At 37.7% G+C, this 22,798-nt stretch overlaps 1 protein-coding gene across 1 annotated transcript in view; it reads right to left on the bottom strand.

Moving 5' to 3' along the window:
- Positions 1 to 22,798, bottom strand: part of LOC150085415 (uncharacterized) — a 93,172-nt gene that overhangs the window by 38,549 nt on the left and 31,825 nt on the right. Inside the window, exon 2 of the mRNA XM_090373215.1 lies at positions 7,627 to 8,000. Coding sequence (XP_090229341.1) covers positions 7,627 to 7,995 — 369 coding nt within the window. The 5' untranslated portion in view covers positions 7,996 to 8,000. The remainder of the gene's footprint in view (positions 1 to 7,626; positions 8,001 to 22,798) is intronic.

The following is a 22,798-nucleotide window of genomic DNA, read 5'->3' as shown; positions in this document are numbered from 1 at the left end:
AGAGAAACGCTCGGGGAAACCACGACCCTTCCACCGAAATGAAGAAGAAGAAGAAATTCTCTTATTGAGGAATATAAAGATGTAGTCCTTTGGGATTCCACATTCTCGTGTTTTGAATGTTGTTATCCGATTACCTCCCCAATCTAGTCATCTTAAAAGAGTTTATCAGTGAATTAAAAAAAATTGTGATGCAGGTTAATGGAGTTAAGGTTAAGATTACTCAGATATCGATTTTTAATTAAAATTCTACTGGAGTGATCATCCAAAGTGGGGTGAAGGTTTTTGTAAGCGCAGCTGTAAATTTAGTAAAGCGAATTTATCTTTAATAGGAATTTTACACGATTTAAAATTATATATTAATTTTGATTTGAGTAAATACACTAAGCACAAAAATATTAGAACACTTTGGAAAACGATACAAGATCTCAGTTGACTACTAGAAACAAATTGGAGTCTCTTGTAATAAGATTGTTCAGACTGCAGCCTTCAAAGATATTATCATCCATTTTATTGAATTGGAAGATGCGTAGTTCATTCAGAAAGTTCTGGGAATCGCACGCTGGTGTTTAAATGGTTTGCGCTACGGCCGTGAGGTTTCGTGGGACGCTGACGCTCATCTTGGTGCGGGCGCTTGCCAAGTGGCAATTGGCTCGACCACTTCACTCGTATATCACTGGGGAGTGAGATTTGGGTGTTCTCCTACGACTTTGAGACCAAGATGGAATCATCCCGAATGGTATACAAAAATGTCCCCAAGGCCCAAGAAGTTTTTGCGCAGCAAAATCCAACATCTGTCTTGTTGATCGTGTTTCGCTACGATGAATGCATAGTGCACCAGGAATTTGTGACTAGAGATAGAAACATAACTGCTACTTACTATACTGAGATCTTGAAACGTTTGCATGAGAATGTTAGGCGAAGATGATCTCAAAAATAGCAGGATGGCTGGATCTTGCACCATGATAACGCGCTCAGTCACTCGGCAATGGGAGTTCAGTGGTTCTTGGCTGCGAATAAAGTTGCAGCCATGCAGCAGCAGCCTTCCTGCTTCCCAGACCTTGCACCTTCTGACTTCTGGCTGTTCCCTAAACTGAAAATGGGACTATGGGGTCGTGTTTTCTTAGAGGTGCAGAGGACATTAAAATAAACGCGACAAAGAAACTGGTAGCGGTCAGTTCAAATGTATTTAAAAATTATAGAAATGTTTACATCGGCTCTACGAGCAATCACACAAGTACGTAGCTGCTGAAGGCGATTACTTTTAAAAATATTAAAAGATTCTTTTTGTTGTTCCATCTAACATCTGCTTTTCTGCTTAAATTGACTCTGTCCTGTAACTTAATTCCTAAACCTTGTATTTAGAATTGTCATAATTTTAATTAAATTTCACCTCGACCGCATCATTTAGAATGAAAAGAAGCAAAATGATATTATAATTCGTCCAGCAATTTTCAGAAAGTTTTTTTCATTTAGGATAAAGTAATTTAAGTTCCTTTTCGTTTTTAAAAGTAGTCCTAACCAAAATTCTTGACATCGGTAGTTTCTGTTTTGAATAATGAATTAATAAACACCTTCCCATTAAATTTAACAGCTAGTATATGGAGTAATAGAAAAACAAAATCTGTTTATTAAATAAAGACTTCTTTAAAAAGAGGAAAAAGATATGGGGTAGGGTTACTGACACTTCAATGAGGGTTAGTGTATTAAAGTTTTAATTGGACTTTTGTTATAAGAGACTATTAAAATAAGGAGATAATCCACTCTCAGCAAACACATCGGGATCAATGCCGTTTAATTAACTATACAATTTAACTTTTAAAAACTTGCGTTTTTAAGATTTATGGCTTGAATTATACACATATTTAAGCTCCTCTGAGTTACAACAGAAGGCCACGAGAAAAGAAAACACCATTTCTTATCTTAGGAGATGGTTGTTTGGTTTGGAGTGTTTGTGGTTATTGGTGGAATAGAAAGATAATTGTAGCAGGGATTAAAGAGATGGATCTCGTAATCTGTGCAGCCTTGGGAACAACTTTTATTATCTCTGGAATGGAAAGATGAATGGGTAGTCTTAAGAGAGAGATAAGAGTTAATTTCTGCCAATAAGAACAGCTGGATGTTTAAATGTTTTCTCGAACATTTTTGAAAATTCTCAACGTCTAGGCAGAAAACTCTTGGGGGCTTTGGAAGATACTGAGATCGCCTCTTTAAATTGTTACCAATGTCCATGATAATGTAATCAATTGGCGTAGCTTAGAGACCACTTCTTTGAAGAATGTAAGAAAGGACATCTTACGCAATGCGTCCATATTGAGGTCTAGTAAAAAGAATCAACAGATTATTTGCCGTGTGTCACGTTGCTTAGAAATGTCGAGTGTTCGAGAGCGACGTATTACATGTCATGTTTTATGAAACGCTGCTCAAAAACTGCAACCATTTAAGAATCGATCGATTTAAAAGAAATATTCCTTTTTACGAGTATCAAGAGGTACTCGTAAAAGAAGTAATTCTTGTTTACGAATCAGAAGAAAACGCACGGAGTGTGAAAAAACTGGTAAACACTTAAGAAAAATGTAAGATCAAACGAGACTCTTAATAACTCATCCAGCCGAGATTTCTCGAATCAGACAGCACTAAAGAAATCCTTTTGTAAAGAAAGAAGGAGAAGAAGAATCGGTGTATTAATTCTACGCAAGAGTTTGCTTATTATTGATAAAAATGCAGAACACGGAGCATTTGTAAAACTCCCCCCGCTGTGTGAGACTTACGAGATTAGCTAAGGGGATGGGGAGGGGGCGTTATTCAAATGCTCCAGACATAGAGTATGCCGGTGGTGCCACTATGGGATTTTTCGTACAAGCAACAAGACCTCCTTAGTTGTACACAAGAATTCTTTCTTGAATAGAAGAGTGGAAAGCATGTCTGATCGTTATCGATTTTTTCGCTGTTTTTCTTTCTTTTTTTCAGAGATAGAGAGAGAGGTGGAATGTAAAAAAAAAGGCAGCTTTTCTTGGCATATATTGCGTTAAGAAATTTATACGAGAGTGGGGTATGAATGAAAATGTTGCTGTGACAGTCCAGAACAAATATAAAAAAAACTGGTCGATGAACTTTTGTGGAAGCGTTTCTTTGTAGAATAAATTTAAAACAATTTAAGCGCATTGGAAGAGCTTTAATCATTTTGACATTTTTGAAAGACCTTTTTGTGGATAAGGTGGATTTGGGATGCGTAGAGGGATTAATAGCGATTTAAAAAGAAAGCTAATCGCTTCTGTATCGTAACATTCTACATTAATATTAATCTTGTATCGAGATGGCTATTAATGTAAAATGTTAATATTATATAAAGAGAAACTCTAGAATCTATTTGTGACGTATGATGCCGTTTAAGAACGAATAAAAAATAAATAATCAGGACTAACTGGTCTCTCATTAGCAGTTTGTCTCTAGTGAAAACAAGCAGGCAAAACAATTGTAAATAAATTCAATGTGAGCTGCCATGTGGTATACGAAATCGGTTTTAAAAGTTGTAATATAAAAGCAATCTGTTGAAAGTAGTGCAATTCTGGCGCGACTCGTTACAAAGGCAAGTTCGTTCTACTGTGAGAAAATTGTTGCATTATCCAAGTAATTTAAATCTTGCTGGTTGTAAAAATGGATGAAAGGACAAGGTAGTCATTATAAATGCTTAGAAATGTGAACCAGTTCAGCGGTTAGCGCTTTATTTATTAAAATGTGCTCTCTAAAATCGATAGAAACCAGATTTCAAAATTTATCGGTAAAATTGATTAGTTAACAAAATTTGTTAAAGTCTTTTCATCTATAAAGAATACAGGATGGTAACAATTAATGTTCCCATACGCTGAGGCCTGTGTTTCCTCAAGGAAGGAACGAGCATTCAAATTTGGAATCTGCGTGTTTCAAAGGATGCAGAAGAGACTTACAGGGGAAAATATTTCCAACCTCACCACTGGAGGCAAAAAATTTGATTTTCAGTGAGATATCTTTTTGTGGCCACACTGGAATGTGAGAAAGAAGTTTCGTCCCTGAAACAAAGATTCTGACGCAGTCAGTGAGGTGAATAGGATGGGCATCTATTAATTTGTGTCTGATTTTGGTTTTGCTCAAAAAGGGAGCGACAGAAGCAGAAAGTTGCGAAACATTGCTTTAGAAAAATGCAGAGAGCTTTCGTGATCGCACGGGGACGGTTGACTGTGCTCACGTTCAAGTTCCTCCCCACATCATACAATATTCAGAGGCCACGCATTATTGCATTTCTATGTTTTCAAGTCTTTTACAGGATTACTCTAATCAGTCCTTTGAGTCATCGGATGTTGCCTTCACTCTTGTGATGTGCCACTTATATTCTTTTAAAACAGTTACAAGAAAAGCACGGTCTTTCGTCTCAACAAATATGTGTATCATCAGGGACAATCTTTTTTCAAATACCGCCTTTCATTGCTGTAAATCTGTTCATTTTGGACCCACCCCATCGATAAATTTTGGTAAAAGATTGCTGAGACTGGAAGGTCCCAATTGGAGATACTAATGGATGCACGGGAATGCTCCAAGCAACTTCTGCGCTGAATTGACCCTGTGGGTAAGTTATATTATATTCTTTCTAAAAGGATAAGGATGATACGATGACGTCATCCATTGGCATCTCCGATGATGAGTTGCCCTTGTATTGCACTACTTTCAGACGTGTTTTGAAAGTAGAGCAATACCAGGGCAACCCGCTGTGAAGACAGTTTGTTCTTCTGTCACTATAAAGATCACTACATTAAATAAGTAGTTTAAATACTGCTTATTTAATTAAATACTTATTTCAATACTGCTTATTTAAGTCAACACAAGAGAAGAGATAAGAAAGATTTTTAATAATGCAAGGAGGAAGTTGAAAAGTTTCTATCTCCTCGTAGGAAGAATGCCGGAAAGTTGTGAAAATCCATTTATTTTTTAAGATAGTCCCTACTTTAGTCAGCACGCTTTTTGCCATGGCCCCTTAGTGTTCATAACCCGCTCAAATAAAATTCAGAAGACTTTGACTTAAATCAGTTGACTGCATCCATCACAGCATTGTCACTGGCGAATTTCTGCCCTTTTTGAGATTTGGGAATACAAAATAGTCAGATGGAAATAAAGCCGGTGAGTAGGGCGGATGCCGTAACAACTCGTTTGTGACTCACGCATTATTGCCTGAGTCACAAACGCTGTGTATTTTAGTGCATTGTCTTGATGCAAGATGACTCCTTTGACAAATTTCTCAAGTCTGTTGGGCTTCAGTTCCTCGCGGAAACGTTTCAGTTGGTTAGAAAAGTACTCGGCATTGATAGCGATACATCATTCCAGGAAATCAACCATGATCACTCTTTCTGCATCCCAGAAGACGGATGCCATGAATTTTAGAGCCGAGTTATGCACTCGAAACTTTTTAGGAAAGGGAGAAGAGGGATTCTTCCACTGTTTCGATTGTTATTTTGTTTCAGGTTCGAAATGGTGCATGTATATTTAGCCCATAGTTGATATACCGCCCCCCAAAATTGAGCTTTAAATGCTGCACAATCTCATCACAACACCTCACCACTTTTTTACCATTTCGCATCTGCATTTAGTGCTTTAGGGACCCAGCTCAACAAATCTTCTTCAGTTCTAAAACATCCACAATATCGTGAGCTCGCTCGTAACAGATACTGAATGATGTTTCAATATGCTTCAATGTTATTCTGCGATCTTTCACGATTAGGTCATGAATGGCATCCACATTTGCAGGTGTCCAAACGGTAACACTCATCTACGCTTAAATTCTGCAACCCAGTTTTTGACTGTGTTGTAGGAAGGAGAGGATTCTTCTAATGTTTGCTGCGTGTCCTCGTGGATTTCTTTCGGTCACATTGTCAAAGGAAAAGAATAAAGTTACAAACCTGAAGTTTTCTGTGAACATACAAAAAGAGTCACATCACAGATTGGCAATATTGTCTTTCACGAAAACCTTTGCGATCTATATTGGGCTGAAAACTTTTAAACCTCCCCCCCCCCCACACCTCGTACATGGAGCATCATCTTGGCTATAACATTGGCTCTTAAAAGAAGATTTTAAACATCCTTTATAGAAATGTGTCAAACATTTTGGATATCCAAAATGTTTGATACATTTCTCTAAAATGATGTTTTAAGTATTTCTTATTCGGAATCTGAAGGGTTCCCGCAGGCTGGGGGAAAGTGATGGTGAGGAAGATCCTGCCTTCCTTGCAGTGCAAATTTTTAAGCCGATGGCAAATACCATCAGAATGAAGTAGTGAAGTCACTTGAGCTTGGTCCAGTGAACATTTGTGCGTTATTTTCCAAGTTTATTAAATTGAGGCCCATTAAAGCGAGGATTTACTGTATTTCTGATCAAATTAGTAGGAGCTCTGTATAAAATTTAATATTATTGTTAACCTCCTTTAAGTAACTTTAACTATCGTATTTTCAAATGTGTACACAAGAAAGTGTATACGTACTTACCAGTAAAAAGTTTTTTTCCCATCTCTAATTCCTCTTATGATTTCAATACTGTATATTGACATTTATTTGTATTAATCCCCAGTTGTGTTAATTAGTAGCGAGCTCTATAATTATGTTTATTAACTATTTCTTGGAGAAAATTAATATCCAGCTTTGTTTTTCTGGACTGAAAAACTTGACCTACATTTGGGAAACGCTTTGACGTAAAGTCGCTTAAAATTATAAACACACTGTGTAAGACTTATTGACAAAGAAATACCTTAAGATACGTCGTTCGCATGTTCCAATAACCGAAGTCTTAAATCTGACTTAAAAGGCTGGTACTTCACTCTGGCATTTGCTAATTCCCACAAGACCTGCACCATTACGAAATACGATGCTTGACACTGTTAACATTCCTTGGAGGATTTTCTCTTTAGTGTGTCTTAGGTGCTGACAATTCCCGTAGGATAGACAACATCTACTCGATGAGATGTTTACGATCGTTAGCTCAAATTAACTCGACACTACTGCAGCTATAAATTGATCTGATGCATTTTAGATAGTTCGAGATAGCGTACGAACAGCATCTTTAAGACACGAGAAAAAAGCTTATTTTTAAAGTAGAACCGGTGCCTTAAAACTTCCATGATCAAACACAAAAAATATTTATTTCCTACAAGTGCGTTTTCATGGATGATTTACATGTTGTGCGGGCTGAAAAACCCAACTCCCTCCTCCTGACATCGACTTACTACAGCCCCGATTGAAGAAGCCGTTTGATTTTAAGAGCAAGATCTTATATTTGTTTAAAGCTGGATTATCGGACATGACGTATTTCTTGCCTCCTTCTCTTTCAAAATCCCAATAAAAAAAAGAGAAAAACTCCTTCAACGCAACAGATTACCTACAAAACTTCATAATCTTTATCTTTACCCAAGCGACAATTGTTGCTTAGCAACGATATTCAAAATATAACTTAACATCTACTTTGGCGCCTCAAACTTCCTTCGCTTCTATCAAATGGAGTTCCATTAAAAAAGCGCTTTGTAAACTGTCTTAAAAAAGTAGGAAAGAAAAAACCGCGAAAGACAAGACGCCTTTTAAAACTCCCTAGACAAAAGGCAGAAGTTTATTTACCTTGAAAGAAAATGCGCCTCCTTCAATCTTTCCTACCAAGTTTCCACAATTAGTCTTCACTATCACTCCATCGTCCTCCTCTTCCTCTTGAGCCAGAGTAGAGTCATCAGTGATAGAGTCATTTGTTTCCCTGGCCACTTCCCCCAGCGTGCTCACACACGCCACAACAACAATAATTAGGACCGCGAGCAGTAACGTCACCACTATTGTTACCAGGCCTTTGTGAGAGTGACACAGACGCCGTTTCTCTGGAGTTTGTTCTTGATGAACGTATCTGTCCTCTCCGTTATCCATTTGACCGTAAGGGCGATGGAGACTCTTCAATAAGGACATTCTGTCATCTTTATTTGGCTCCAGCGGAGTCGTCATTGTAACTGCAAAGAGAGTAATAATTCGAAACCATCAGTAGTAGTCAGTGTTATTAAACAGATAAGGCAGCAATTAATATCATCAAGCGCGCTGATATTGTTCTTAAAAGATAAGCCAGCAGTTAAAATCAACACGCAGTTTCTGATGTTAGTTGAAAAGAACAGCGATTAAAAATCAGCAAGCAACTTATTGTTGCTAGAATGACATTTCAACAATTAAAATTCGGCACGCGTTATTATTGTTGCCAGAATGACATTTCAACAATTAAAAACCAGTTAAGCTATTTTTCTATCACAAGGTTGACTAGTAATACCATTACGAGTCATTATAATGTCTCCCGAGAAACCTCCTGGTCTTACGAGACACTTGAGGTTTCTGAATAAATAATAGTTACTTGGAGCCAAATCTGAAATATAGAAGGGTGTTGGTTAATTGTTCAAATCCACATTCATAAATTTAAGCTAGTTCAACCCGGGCTTTGTACACTGAACTATCATGGAGAACAAAACCCGATTACCCATCTTACCATGGTCTTTTTACCCCAATTGTAGCTTTTAAATTTATCATAATATTCCTCTGTTATCATTGTTTTAGATGCAAGCAGAGGCGTGCAAAGGTACTTGAGGGCACGGATGCAAAATAGGTTAAGGGGCCTCGTTTGTTGAGACTTTGATTGAGGTCTTCCCTAGATGGGAGGACTCTGGTTCAGTGCATCCAATGCACTCCTATTTGCACGGCTCTAGGTGCAAGGTACTCAATTAACAACAATCCTTTTGTGTCTCAGAAAATTGAGGCCAACACTTTTCAGATGACTGATTTCTAATTTCGATTCAGGATCATAAAATTTAGCCAAGTATCATTGCAGTCACCAAACAGGATAAAAATGTATCTGAATTAGCAAGAAATAATTTTAAATTCATCTTTTGATGACTCCATCCCTGATGTTTATTCTGAATGGAAAGGTTTCTGTGAATGCAACATGCACAACTTTGGACACTCCTAAATGTTCTTATATTATTATTAAAATGCTTCCATGGGAAATGTCAAGTACTACTTCAATTCTTCTGTTTTCTAAAAAAAATATTTTTTTTCAGTGATGGCAATTGTTAAAGAATTGATTGCTTCATATGGCCGAACAGACCTCGGATCACCCAACGCCTCCTGTCCTCTTCTGAGCTCTGTTGACCATCTTCTAGCAATCGTTGGAAGGTGGTTGGTTGGTATAATTAAAGTGCGACACTAGAATCTTTGAACGAACTTCTCCTTTACTACAAGTTGCGTTGGTATTGCACTACTACTTAACAGATGGCATCCCAAAAGATTAATTCAGATAGTGGGCTCTTGAGACCACTTGCTACCTGAATCAGAGACTGTATTCGATGCGATTATTAATAATAATAACATCGAAGATGTCTCTGAATGTTAAAAGACAAGTCAAATTTAATATGCACGAATACAGCAATAGGACTGTAAATGTACATTTACAAAACAAATACATCGAATTAATGTTCTGTAAGCAGAATCATCTTTGGATGGATCTCCAAATAGAATCTTATTACCGTAGTTTATTGCTAAGGAAGTCCATCCTCTCGAGATAAAATTAACTTGTCGCTATAAAAATGGCGGCATATATCATACTTTCAGGGGAACCCTTACAAGCTATTTATGACTCTTAAATATTTATATATCGCATTTCAGAAGCACGTAACCCATCTTTTCTGCTCTTTTTTTTTTTTCTGTGGAGAGCTTAGATGGATTCTCGTAAGGGGAAGAAGGCTTTAAACCTTCAAGGCTGACACTAAAAACGAAGATAATTTTGCTACGTGTCTATCAAGAGTTTATTTCTGTCATTTATTGCCCGCTGCTAGAGGACAAATACTAAACATCGAGTTATAGACCTCGGAGCAATCACCTCTTGACCACTAAAATACCAATTTTTTTTCCCTGCATGTATTTGCTTAACGAGGAGCTTCTGAAAGCATTTTGTGGTTTATTTTATTTAAAAAAAGCTAATATCGGCTGGTGTTTTTAAAATTGCAATCCAAACGATAATGAGCGCGCGTGCAGACGACGAAATGTAAAACAACAATAAGAGCAAGCGCGGGAAATAAACAAGAAAATGGAATTCAAACAACTGGCGCATGCGTGTGTATTTTAAACAATGAAATGTGCGTTTTTACTTCATCTAAACTATTTAAAGCAGACGAACTCTTTTTTTTTTTTTTTTTTTTTTTTTAAAAGTGGAATGTATTTTTTAGGATCTGGTCACAATAAAGAACGCCTATTTTCTTCATCTGGTGTAATAAAGCTGTAGAAAAGAGGCACAGAGTAACAAAAGTATGATTAATGACTTGCCAAAAGTAGTTCTTAGGGTCTACCGTCGGAGCATTTAGAGGAAATGATGTATTACAAGACTCGCTTTTACTGACAGCAGTCAGGTGAGAAATAGGTGCCCGTGGAAACAGCAAAGACGATATCGTTACAACAAAATTGGGGAAAGTTCTTTAGTTCGGGAACTAGTGCGGGAGCTGATCGTCTGCTTTTAATTACACACCCTCGCTGGCTAATTCTGCGTGTGTTTAAGCTACCGCCAGATAATATCCTTTGCAGGATCGCTTTTCTAAAATTCATTTTTATTGTTCGAAGGTGGGGAACGTAACAGGAAGAGACAACTGCCTCACTTCATTAGTGATTTATTGATGGATGTTGCTGGCGGCAATCTAACCAAGAGGGTTTCCATCGCTCGAAGCTCTATAAGCTACCAGACAGTTACGGTAGCAGCAGAGATTGTGCACATCAAGATTAATAGCCTCTGTTATATAAACTCCCTCTACCATACATCGGTGACCTTAAAACATCGGGGGGTCATAATTCTAAAACCCAATCAGGCGAGAAATAAAAACTGCTAACTACACAGATAAATCACCCTTGGTCGTTTTGACATTACACGGAAACGATTAATTACAGCGGAAAGACAGTTGACCTTAGCGAGGGTTGGGGGGGGGGGTGAATTGAAGAATCTATTGATTTCTGAGAAATGACATTCGCATCCAATCGAAACGAATCCCAGATTCATTATATTTAGAAAGATAATAAAGGAGAAAAAAGACAGATTCTTAATTTCTAATAGGAGCCCCTCTACGAGGGGCTCCTAGCGCTTCCATTCCTGTTTTTGCGTATAAAGGAAGGAAAATCATCCATTTGGTATTTTGAAAATATATTGCACTGAAATAGAAGACATTCCAAAGAGCTTGTAAAAGCAGTTCACCAAGAGCAGTATTTTCAGCTAACAGAGAAACTGAAGACCATACAAGATTTAAAGCTCATTATTTTAATTTTTTTTTTTGAATGACTTTAGAAAGACACAGTGTAGGCTAACTAGAGCGTAGAATGCCACAGAATCATTTACATGTTACAGTATAATATATTCGGTACCACTGCACTAGTTCATTCTACCACCCACAGCTAGGGATTAATATGCAAACCATCTCTACGTCTTCCACTGTTGCTTACAAGGCATAAAAATAAAAAAAAAAAAAACAGATAAAGAGATGCACGCTTTCTTCGGCCATACAAAGTGAACCATATTCAAAACAGACGTAGCATCTTAATGGGATTTTTCCGACCGCATCCTGAGTGATTCTATTCAGGCTTCCCTTTTACCAAGTGCAGTTTTTTTTTTTTTTTTTTTATCATTTCGTACAAGTTCAAAAAGAACTGGTGCCTGGCTGTCTATTCCCAGCACACATGCATCATTCAATATACGAAGTCTGTGACAGAATTTCATGTCATTCCCTCCCATAATTCCTGTTTTGTCACTCATAGTTTAGTATCTGTTCTCAGCTTTAGTTGGATATTAAATTAGCTTTTCATGCAGTGATGGTAACTAGCGGAAAGAAAAGTTCGAGATGATGCACTTTTTCATCATTCTTTTAGATAATCTCCATTGGAAATCTTTTGAAGCATTGTAATGTTGAATTAACTTTATTTTGTCTTAATTCCTTAAAAAATAAAGGAACTTAAGTTCCTTTTTACTATTAGGGAAAGTTTCTAGTTAATTAGGAAAAAAAGCATTTTCCTTAATTAACTAGAGTTCGTTTTTCCCTAAAGGAAAAATGGTGTATTAAATTACTTTTTCCTGTTAGGGGAAAAAGGAACTTTCCCTAAGAGGAAAAAGGAACTTTTTTCCCTAATAGAAAACTTAAGTTCCCTTTTCCCTAAAAGAATAAAGGAACTTTTTCCTCTAATAAGGAAAACTTTTAGGGAAAAGGGAACTTAAGTTCCTTTAGGGAAAAGAACTATTTCCTATTCAGTAGGAAGAAAAAGAACTAAACTGACACTAGTACTCTTTTTATTTAATATTTAAAGCATATTAATCAATGAAAGGTGTATTAAGAATACTTACATTTTTTTTTCAAACTTATTTTAATTTTATTTGTTGTTTAATTATTTTACTATAAATATATACTTAAAAGAGATTTATATAAAGTTTTATTGGTTGATTCTAATTCTTCTCTCCTGATGACAGCCGGGTTTCCTCTCCTTGTATGGCGCCTCCGTAGCCAGGTGGGAAGGAGCAGCAGTGCGTAGCACACGCTTCTTGATTAGACCGGGGTTCGAGCCCGTCACCACCAAATATGGAGGATGCGGAAAGGTCAGGGAATGACCACCGCATATCCCGGAGCAATATGGCCTTAGTTGCTAATGCTCCTAAAAAAAAAAAAAAAAAAATCTCCTTGTATTCCTCTGTTGTGCGCTACCACACAGCTTCCATGACTTCGATCAATTGTGGAACTTATTGAGAAGTTTTATTTCTTTTCTTATATTTTTATTTTATGACAGTAGAAACTAGAGTAACACTTGACTGGGATTGAAGTCTGAAATACCTCTTGAATGTTATACTCGTGGCTGATAGTCCTTTCAACGTAACTACAGTTGTAAATACAGTTCAGGAAAAAATCGACTTTATCTTTACCGTTTGAAGCAACCTCATAAAAGCCACTTTTGAACTTATCGTTGACAGAAACAGGACTAAGCACGACTACCCTCAGACAAAGTTTTTATTAAGACGTTTTAGTGTCTTATGAGTCGCTTGTACGCTCTCGTTCTTTTCAACAATAAAACATACACTGTAAGTGCTATAAATATGTATACCACCGTGTGAAAAGTTATGGCTACTTCTATATTTTATGAGGTTCAAAACCAGATGACAGCGCACGATAGAATGATGCATAAAAAAAGGAGAAAATGCCGAATCAATCGAAGTTTATGCCACAAGGACAAAGGGGTATTTGTTGACAAAAGTTTATGGAAATTACTACTAGGATTGGTACCATTTGCGTATATTTTCAAAGATGGTGCACAAGCAAGGCGTTATTGTGGTCTTTAAAGGTTTTGTTTATTCCCAAAATTCCTCTCTCCTTTCTTCATGTTGTGTGATAGGACGCTGGCATATTAGGGGACAGTAGAAATATATTTTTTAATGAGAATATCACTTGATGATAAAAAAATAAAACTTTATTCAATGCACTGTCCTCTTGCGATGTTAATAATATATATATGCTTCGCCAAAACTATAGGGGGATCCAATTTCCTTTTTTTTTTTCCACTGGTTACATCCCAGGTGATGGTTGCAATTGACTCTGACTAGGTAACCGATCACATTGTTTCCGACAGCTCATCTTATAGGCGACAATCTATTTTCAAGACGCAGTGGAGCAGTTAAAGAGGTTTTCAGAACACCCCCAGTGAACGGAAGTTGAGTGCTAACAATGTGTCAAGTTGGTGCCAAGATCAAGCTACCTATCCGCTCATCTCTGACACTAGCCGCGAGATATTCTGGTTCCAGTTTCAGTAGCGGGCAGATGCTGTGTCTCTCATGTCCCTGCGGGCTAACGTCACCTTACTTAGGGATCGGTGGGCACTAGACTGTCAGCAAATGTTTTTTTTTTCCTTTCTTTCTTCCCTTTTTTATTTTTTAAGTTCCTGATAGCTGACATCGCTAGAATAAATGGCTATGGAAGCTTTCGGACAGTACTGATACCGTTAGGAGTAAACATCACACACCACTAGCTTTCTTCGGATGTAAACTGCGTTTTTATAAAAGGAAATAAAACTGAAAAAAAAATAAAGGGCGAAAGATAAGAGGATCTCGGTTTGACGTAAGAAGATTGCGGAGAAACACAGCCGGTTCCAGGACAACCCATAGGATTTTTGTGGATTTAAGTCCAATATACACTTGGCTACGAAAATACCGCACCCATAAGACTCCCAGAGGGAATTCGTAAAGCAAACTTTGATAATATGAAGTTGATTATCAAAGTTTGGCTTTAATAAACCTTATTATTAATAGTGTATTATTATAAACCTTTGTTTAAACATTCCACTCATTTCGGACACTGAAATTTCCTTAATTAAAGAACTGTTTTTACGTTGAAGTTAAAAATATTGACATTTAATCATTATGAAATATATATCTAAAAAAATATTCTTACGAGGTTTTTATTTTAAAATGCTAATCTGAAGCTGAATTTTATCAACTAGCTTGGTGTATTCGGATTACTTCTCAGTCTATTTCGTTATCAACTACGTTACGTTTATTAGTTCCCAAGATAATCTGGGATCCTCTTCGACACTCTGGTGCACTTAGACCACTTAAACAACCTTTTATCTACCGTAGCACCATCCTTCCAATAAAAGACGCATTGTTCCAGTTCATACAAGGATCATTCGTGTTGGATGGTATTAGAAGCCTTTCTGAAGTCTGACTATACTGCGTGTAAAAATTATTCTTTGCATCTAGTTCTTTCGTAATAACATCTTAAAATTATTCAGACGTGATTTCTCTTTAACAAACCCATCTTAATGATTTCCAGTTTCTCACTTGTAACCACCTTCGTTGACTGGAGGAACGTTTATTGTCTCCAATTTTCTGGGACTCCACCCGGATCCAGAGATGCACTTATTATAGTACATAGGAATTTGGCAATCTCTCCTGCATCCTTTAATATCGCTGGATAAATCTTATCTTGATACAAACATTTTATTTACAGTTACCATTTAGTATTTCTACTCAGTAGATTCACCAATTGTTCCTATTGAACGGAACTGAAATACTGCCCAAGGTCATCGTAATTTCCGTTGAGCAAATTAAAACTCTTCCCTTCTATAAATAAACTATTAGAAGGGAAGTACCTAGAAGTGCATTTCCTAAGATGCAAGAACTACTCAGCAGTTGTGAGTTCAATAGTTCAATCTGAATCTAAAAAGTAGATTTATGCGTGGTTCTCCATCCTGTCTTACGGAACAGAAGCTGGACACTGACCTAAGAAACAACAAAAACTATAAGCGTCCAAGATGCAGGTATATAGGCGGATACTCAACCTTTCTTGAACAGAAAGGGTTAAGAATACTAGTACTGAAGTATTGCGAAGGATCAACAAAGATATGGAAATGCTATTTGCTTTAAAGAAAAGGAGATTTGAATACTTTGGTCACATAACTACAGAGAAAAATCAATGGAAAACGCCATGTAGGCAGATCTAGAATATCTTGGTTATAAAATCTGCGAGAATGGTTTGGAAGCAGCAGTGGAAATCTGTTCAGCCTCAAGGCTCCGACGATAGGAGACTGAAAGACAGGATGAATCTTTTTATATTTCTGTATTGAAGATAAACTTTTAAGCAAAAAAACATTAACTTTTCGAGTTATGTCTTGCCCGAGTATCTTAGTGAATCACAGCGAACTTATAGTAATAACATGGCTTGATCCGTAAATATTTTAATTGCTTCTAAACCTAGACATGAACTCCATTGATATGAAGTTGAGCACTGAAGGCAGTCTGCCAGGACAGCTCATACGGTTTTATCAATGATATTCAAGAATTTTGCTAGCAGGGATAAGGTGATCATCACGTTGTATTGGGCAATGATTAGGCTACACCTTGAGTACTGCATACGGTCTCGAGGCCTCGTTTTAAGAAGGGTGTAAAGCTACTGGAACGAATGCAGAGAATGTAAAGAAAGGACGCTCTTACTAGGCTTCAGTTCTGCAAATTTCAGCGTCTAGCGGCTAGGCACATAGGACATATTTTATCGAGGTATTTAAGGCTTTGGGAGGATTGAGCGAGCTCAATGCCGATACCATTCTTCCTCTTGCTCAGACTTCAGACACATGGGGGAATGAATTGAAATTGAGGAACAATGGTTTCAAGATAGATTTTCTTGGGGGTGGGAAACCGCGATGACCACAGGAGCCCAACACAAATGAAAACCACGTTTTCCTTAAATAAGTTTAAAGATTTTTGTTATTTTTTTAACACGGTTATTGATCTCGGGCTTTGGAAACGCTGTTGTGAACTTTTTGCGGGTCTGGAGTCTTGGGAGAGAAGAAAAACATCCCATTGGCAAAACAGAACAGTGATGAGTAGCAAAGTCACCACTTCCGAGATACAGAGAGGGTTCAAGCCATCACACTCTCACACAATCCAGACTTGATTTTAGATAAACGTTAGAAAATATGACAGAGACAGCTGTACATCCTGAACTACATTTTTGAATTACATACGAAACCTATCCTAACCTTCCCAATAGCCAGAATTCTGGCTATTGGGAAGCAGCTAGGAACATCCGTATGTGCGAAGGGCCAGGCGCAAACAAAATAAAACCGACCCTTCAATATTCTGTGCTGTCTGAACTGCAAAGGAAGCTAAACAGCTTCTCTAAAAAGTGTGATAGGTACATTGCCTAGCTACTTTATTAGGACCATAGAGGTTTGTGCTATACACAATAATGAAAAAGTATGTAAAACGATGTGGTAACATTGTTTGGGCGCTGGTCGGATCACACGTCACGTGACCCGAGTGCCCAAATCACTTCCCAAGCGTGGAGTATGGACAACATCTGACAGACTTCAAGAGATGCCATTGTTTGTGAGCAGGAGCGTTAAACTTGCCAAGTGTTCAAAGGCTAGAGACATTCGGTCCGAATGGCAAGACATCCACAAAATATCCCTAAGCAGGCGCGCTTGTGGCTGAAACCGTAAGGTAACTGAAGCAACGTGATCGACGTCTGGAGCAAAATTACGAAACAATTAACCTCTGTATTTAATGCGGAATATAAGAAAGCATCGGTGCCCGCACCATACGAAGAATCCTACAGAGAATGCTCTAAAAGAATGAGAGACCTCCATGGAAATCGCTGATCGCAAAATACGGAAGCTTTGGTGCCAGGATCAATGAACAGAGACAAGACGCAAGTCACCAATTCAAGAGTGCCCATATGGGGGAAACCATACGACGAACTAGAAACATCTGGTTGTATACCAAAATATCCCATTGTACAAGATTTTTGAGGAGGTGTAATATGTTTACGTGACATACCCTTGATCCCACCGAATGGCACCGTTAAAGCCAAAGCGTATTTGAATATCGTTTACGGATCGATTACACTGGCAATGTTAACCGCTATGGACACTTTTAAGATGACAAGCAACAATTCACCTGGCAAAGGTTTGAAAGAGTGGATTATGGAACACGAGGAAGACCTCAAGTATCGATCTCGGCTGATTCAGTCTTCGGTTCTCAATTCCCATTACACATCCGAGGGAGAAACTGAAATGTCACGGTCTTCTGCCCACACGAATATCCAATATTCCTCGTGTCACTTTTCAACACCTTGATGACCCCAAGCCACATCTTGTTAGAGCAGCGAATCTGGCTAACGGTGAACTAATAAAGTGGGCAATCAATGTGCCACCTCTAGAAAAGCAAATTGGATTGTACCACCACTACTCATAAATAGACAAACCTATTCACAAGCAGCCAAAAAGTATGGGCTAAATCAGTAGAAAAAACGCAAACATTTTGAAATTTCTTTCCCACTAAAAGTCAAATCTCTACCATGAACAAACGCAGATTGTGGCTTTACCAAACAAAGGATCACGCGTCCATAGAACTGATAAGAATCAGTCTATGAAAACGGATGATATTTGAGAATCCGATAGGAAACAAGCAGTAGCAAGACTGACAAAGAAGGGATATGGAGGTAGCCTTCCCTAAATCTCTGAAAATCATGAGATTGACATCCCAAATCCAGCCAAACAAACAAAAATATGCTGCGGTAGACCTTGGCCAAAATGTCCGCGACAGTAACGCTCCCAGCAGAGTTCCTTCCAAGTACATAAAAATAAAATTGAGAAAATAAAGCTTATTCAGTCAGGAAGCGAAGAGTCGAACAACAAGTACTTGCCATAACTGAATTAGAAAACGCAAAGCAAACCGAGTGCAGCAGGTGCAGGTAAAATCAACTACAAAATGACCTTCGTCGAAATGAACTGGAAATGCTGCACGTGGAATGTAATCGTATCTTCGAAGAAAATCAATACCTTGACGAGCGGCACCATGCATACATACTCGCCTTCCCCAACCCTGGTAACGATCATAGTGATCTTCACGACTATAGCACTTAAACTGTCTAAAGAAAGTGTTGAGAAAATCACGACCAGATGATTGCTGTGGTACTGTGAAGCCAACAGCTGCTTCAACGAATAAAGCAGACCCCGACATAAGAGATAGAGTAGACCATCTTGTCCATGAAGAAGTAGACCCAAATGGTAGTATTTAACCATCCTGGATTCTAGGAATCCTAGAAAAGGAGGCAGCCAAAATAGCAACGGATAACTTACCAATGCCAAATAGTGATGGATAGAGTGAATGAATAGAATCTTCAATTATCTAATCACTCGAGTTTCCTCACCGCAAAAGGATTCAACCAACTTTAAAATGTGATCATTGGTAATTGACACTGACATCGCTTTCAACTTTGAAAATACTCCATGTCTATTATGTAGGTGTAGTCCATTAAAGCTCACATCTGGTCACATTGCAGATAAACCACTTTTCTTAGCTAGTTTATTAAGAATTTCTCAAAATGATTTACAAATTTCATTGTAACCGAAATGTTACTTTCAGTTATTTAAATATTTTTAAGAGTTCTTTAAAATACTAAACTTATCTTTAGATATTTTTATATACCAGAATTCAATGGAGATACAAATGCACTTTCACGTTGCGATTAAGGTAGCTGCGTCATCCTTGTAAAAATAAACCGGTGATTGATTTGTTTCTGTCGTTCTCTTATACTCTGCGAGAAAAACAATTGGCGGCTCGAGAATATGGATTACGTGAAAGGAGTAAAGAGCGACATCTGGCGACAATGTTCTTCTATTTTTCAATTTTTTTTTTTTTTGGATCTTTAAGAATATATACAGTGGCGGACAAAAAAACTGCATCACTTGTGAATTTTGCAAATGTCCGCTGCATTGTGGGTTGCAGAAATGTTCGAAATGCAGTGTTAGATGGGATATATATCTCTGTGAATGAAATCCAATAAAAAGACTCCACCTGATATACCAAATTGCCATAAATATCTTCCCAAAGGGTAAAATGTGTAATTAATGGAAATATGAGAAATCATGACAACCAAACATACATTTTATTGCATTGACAAGTTAACGTAAGAGTATCATGTACTGCAAATCAGCAAAATAAGTCCTCATTATTTTGTTGTTCGCTGCAATTACAGCCTTGCAACGATCTGACATAGAGTTAATCAACTTCTGGATATACGGTTGCTCAATTTCGTGGTACCACAAACTTACAATGATCTCCTGCAGCTGAATCTTACTTGTTGGCTTCTTCTGAGAAATTTTAGACGACATTATGTACCAGCGATTTTCAATAGGGTTCAAATCCGGGCCAGTCCAACACTGCAATGCCAGCATTTCTGAGGTATGACTGCACCTTAAGGGAGAAAAACGAGGGAAAACATTGGTGTAAGTATGTTTTAAGCCTTGTGAGACAAGACAAACTCATCATTAAATCTAAATAGCATAAAACTTACCAATTTTGCTGTGTGGCAAAGTGCTGAATCCTGTTGAAAAATGCAGTTTTGGACGTCTGTGTTGGTGATCCCTAATAACGGGTTTCAGGCACTCCTCCAAGATAGCAGTGTAGGTTTCTGCATTCACCGTTCGGTTAATAAACTTAATTCACCCCACCCCTTTGCTTGTTATGCATCCCAGACCTTCTGACCGGCAGGGAACTTTACGGTCGGTGTTATGCAGTCAGGATGGTACGCCTCCGATTTTCGTGTTCTGACATATCGCTTCCCATCCGAGCCATACAGGTTGAATTTAGATTCGTCAGAAAAGATGACGGTGTCCCATTGCTCTTTTGACCGTGAAACATGCGTTTTAGCTCAAGAAAGTCACTTCTTCCTCATTTGTTGAGTCAACAAAGGCTTCTTCTTGAGCCGATATGCATGCAGACCACATTCTGAAAGCAATGTTTGGATAGTTCGTGCACTTGTTTCAACACCAGAGGCCATCTCAAAGTCTAGTTTTAGATCGGGAGCACTAGCATGGCGATTACGAAGGTATAGCGGTTTCAAATATCGATCTTGGGAAAGTATAGTCACTCTATTACAGCCTGATCCAGGTCTTCTCTTCACATCACCGGTTTCACGCTTTAATTTCAGCACCTGAAATACTGTTGACTGGTGGCAGCCTATTTTATCAGCGACAGCACGCGTAGAAAGCTCTTCCTGGGACAGAGCAACAACCACACTTTTTTTCTTGGTGTCAACTGAACATATGGAGCCACGCTTACGCCTCCGAAAACAGGATACTAATGAGCGCGTATATCCTTCCTACGCTGTATTTATAGAAATGGCTGATGCAATACCTCGAAATTACTGTCTGATGCAATAGAAGCGTTATCTGACGCAATACTTTTGCTTGGCGGCGATCAAAATGACTGTAATCAAACAATCTTATACGTTTCACTACAAATGTTACTTTTTTTAAAGGTGATGCAGTTTTTTTGTCCGCCACTGTACATATAATACATAATTTTGTTAAAATAGAAAATTGGGATTACTTCTGTTAACGTTTTCGTTTTTTTTTTTTTTTTTTTTTTTTTTATTCGAATCGATACAGTGCGATAAACGACCTTACGGCCCCATTTTTTTTCAGGGATCAAAACTTCCAAAATTGTTAAACCGAGATACGTGGAAGTTCGAGACATTAAATATACTCCCTTAGGATGGTTCTCAGTGCTTCGCTGAGTTAAGACCTACGGGTTGACTTAATTTACGTAAACGTCTGCGTTAGGTCCGTTTACAGATTTACGATGAAATTAACCTTTGTAGCCGGTAACAAAATCCCACCCTAATATTTAGCCAGATGCCACCCGCAGTAAAATCTGAAGTAGAGGGGTCCGAAAATATTCCTGAAGTTACAAAAAAGCCCTCCTAACAGCATTAACAATACAAAGGTCGCTTAGCAACCTGAAGACTGCGACTGCGCTGTAAATTGATGGCAAAAGCAATAATATCCTTAGTATTATTTCACAAAGATCGAAAAGGCATCCTTCAGTTTCAATTTGGATAGCTAAGGCATAAAATCCTTCGACATGTCTTCGAGAAAAGAATTCCACTTAGCTCTTACCTACACCAACCTGACTTCATTTACCGGCATTAAAGTATCTTCCTGGAAATGTAATAGAGAAAGAGTGAAAGTCGATTTAAGAATAAAAATGCTGTCCAATAAAGGAGACATCAAAGAGTGGGTTTTAAAACACGGTTGGTATTCAATGGCCGTCAACCGGTATCTCAATGTCAACACATAAATACAAATGTCAGACTGTGACACGAATGGCTGCCATCATCAATTGTGTGTCTGTAGGAGAAAGGCTGTTTCCGCAAGTCAGCTCCCCTGTCTAGACGTCTATTGCGGTGGTTAGGGCAGTTCCCTCTCAAATACAGTTAGCACCCATAGGGAAGTGATTAAATTACACCACTGGTGGAAGGGGCTGCTAATACTCCCTCTCTTTTCTCTCTCCCTCTCGGAGGAATACTTCCTCTCCATCGCACAAATATAGACTCCTGACGAAGCTGAATTAAGTTTCCGCCAAGTTCTCTAAGATTCCAAGTCTCGTCAGATTTCCCAAGAGGATTTTTGTTCTTACAGTCTGGTTCTGAACCCATTTGTATGTATGTCTGCTGCTCTCCCCACCTTCGCCCCATTGGCTCATGCATTTTGGCAACTAAGTACGTTCGTGGCCAATCAACATTACAATTTGAGGCAATATCTAATAGAAAGAAAGTGGTGGAAGTCATTGGCTGGTATGTTTTGGTTGCATAAGTATTCTAATTATGGCTAAACGACCAGCTAATGCGTATTTTATCGCCACTAATGATTATTAAGTTCTAACCTCTTGGAACTTAAATTTTTATTATACGTAAATGTATATGCCATATGACGTGTATTTACGTCATCACGCGTAAATGTATACACCATATGACGTATATTCACGTCATAATGCGTATATGCCCACGTCATATGACATATGTTGTACGTCGTGCTTAATGACGTAATGGTTACGCACTTGTGTAAATATATACGTCTAATTTGCGTAAATGTATACGTTATGACGTATTAATGATTCTTTTTGATTCGATTATACAATTTGAATTCGATTGTACAATGATTAGTAGCATATCCGTGCCTGAAGGCTGCAAACAATATAAATTAAGTGAAATAACTGAATATTTGTATAGTTTACTCTATGAATAAACAAAAAGGTATACAAATGAATTAGCATTTATTTACCATAAAATATAATAAATTGAAAGAATTTTATTATTTTTTTTAAAATTAATAATTACAGACTTTTTGTTTATAAAATTATAAGTTAAATAGAAAAGATATTTTTTATCTGAAAAGAAATGAAAATATTTATTAA

Source organism: Mastigoproctus giganteus, chromosome 5 (assembly GCF_048544385.1).
Source record: "Mastigoproctus giganteus isolate SK-2022 chromosome 5, ASM4854438v1, whole genome shotgun sequence".
In the NCBI taxonomy this organism is placed as follows: Eukaryota; Metazoa; Arthropoda; class Arachnida; order Uropygi; family Thelyphonidae; genus Mastigoproctus; species Mastigoproctus giganteus.
The sequence above is the reverse complement of the archived record's forward strand: the minus strand, read 5'-3'. Positions and strand labels throughout refer to the sequence as shown.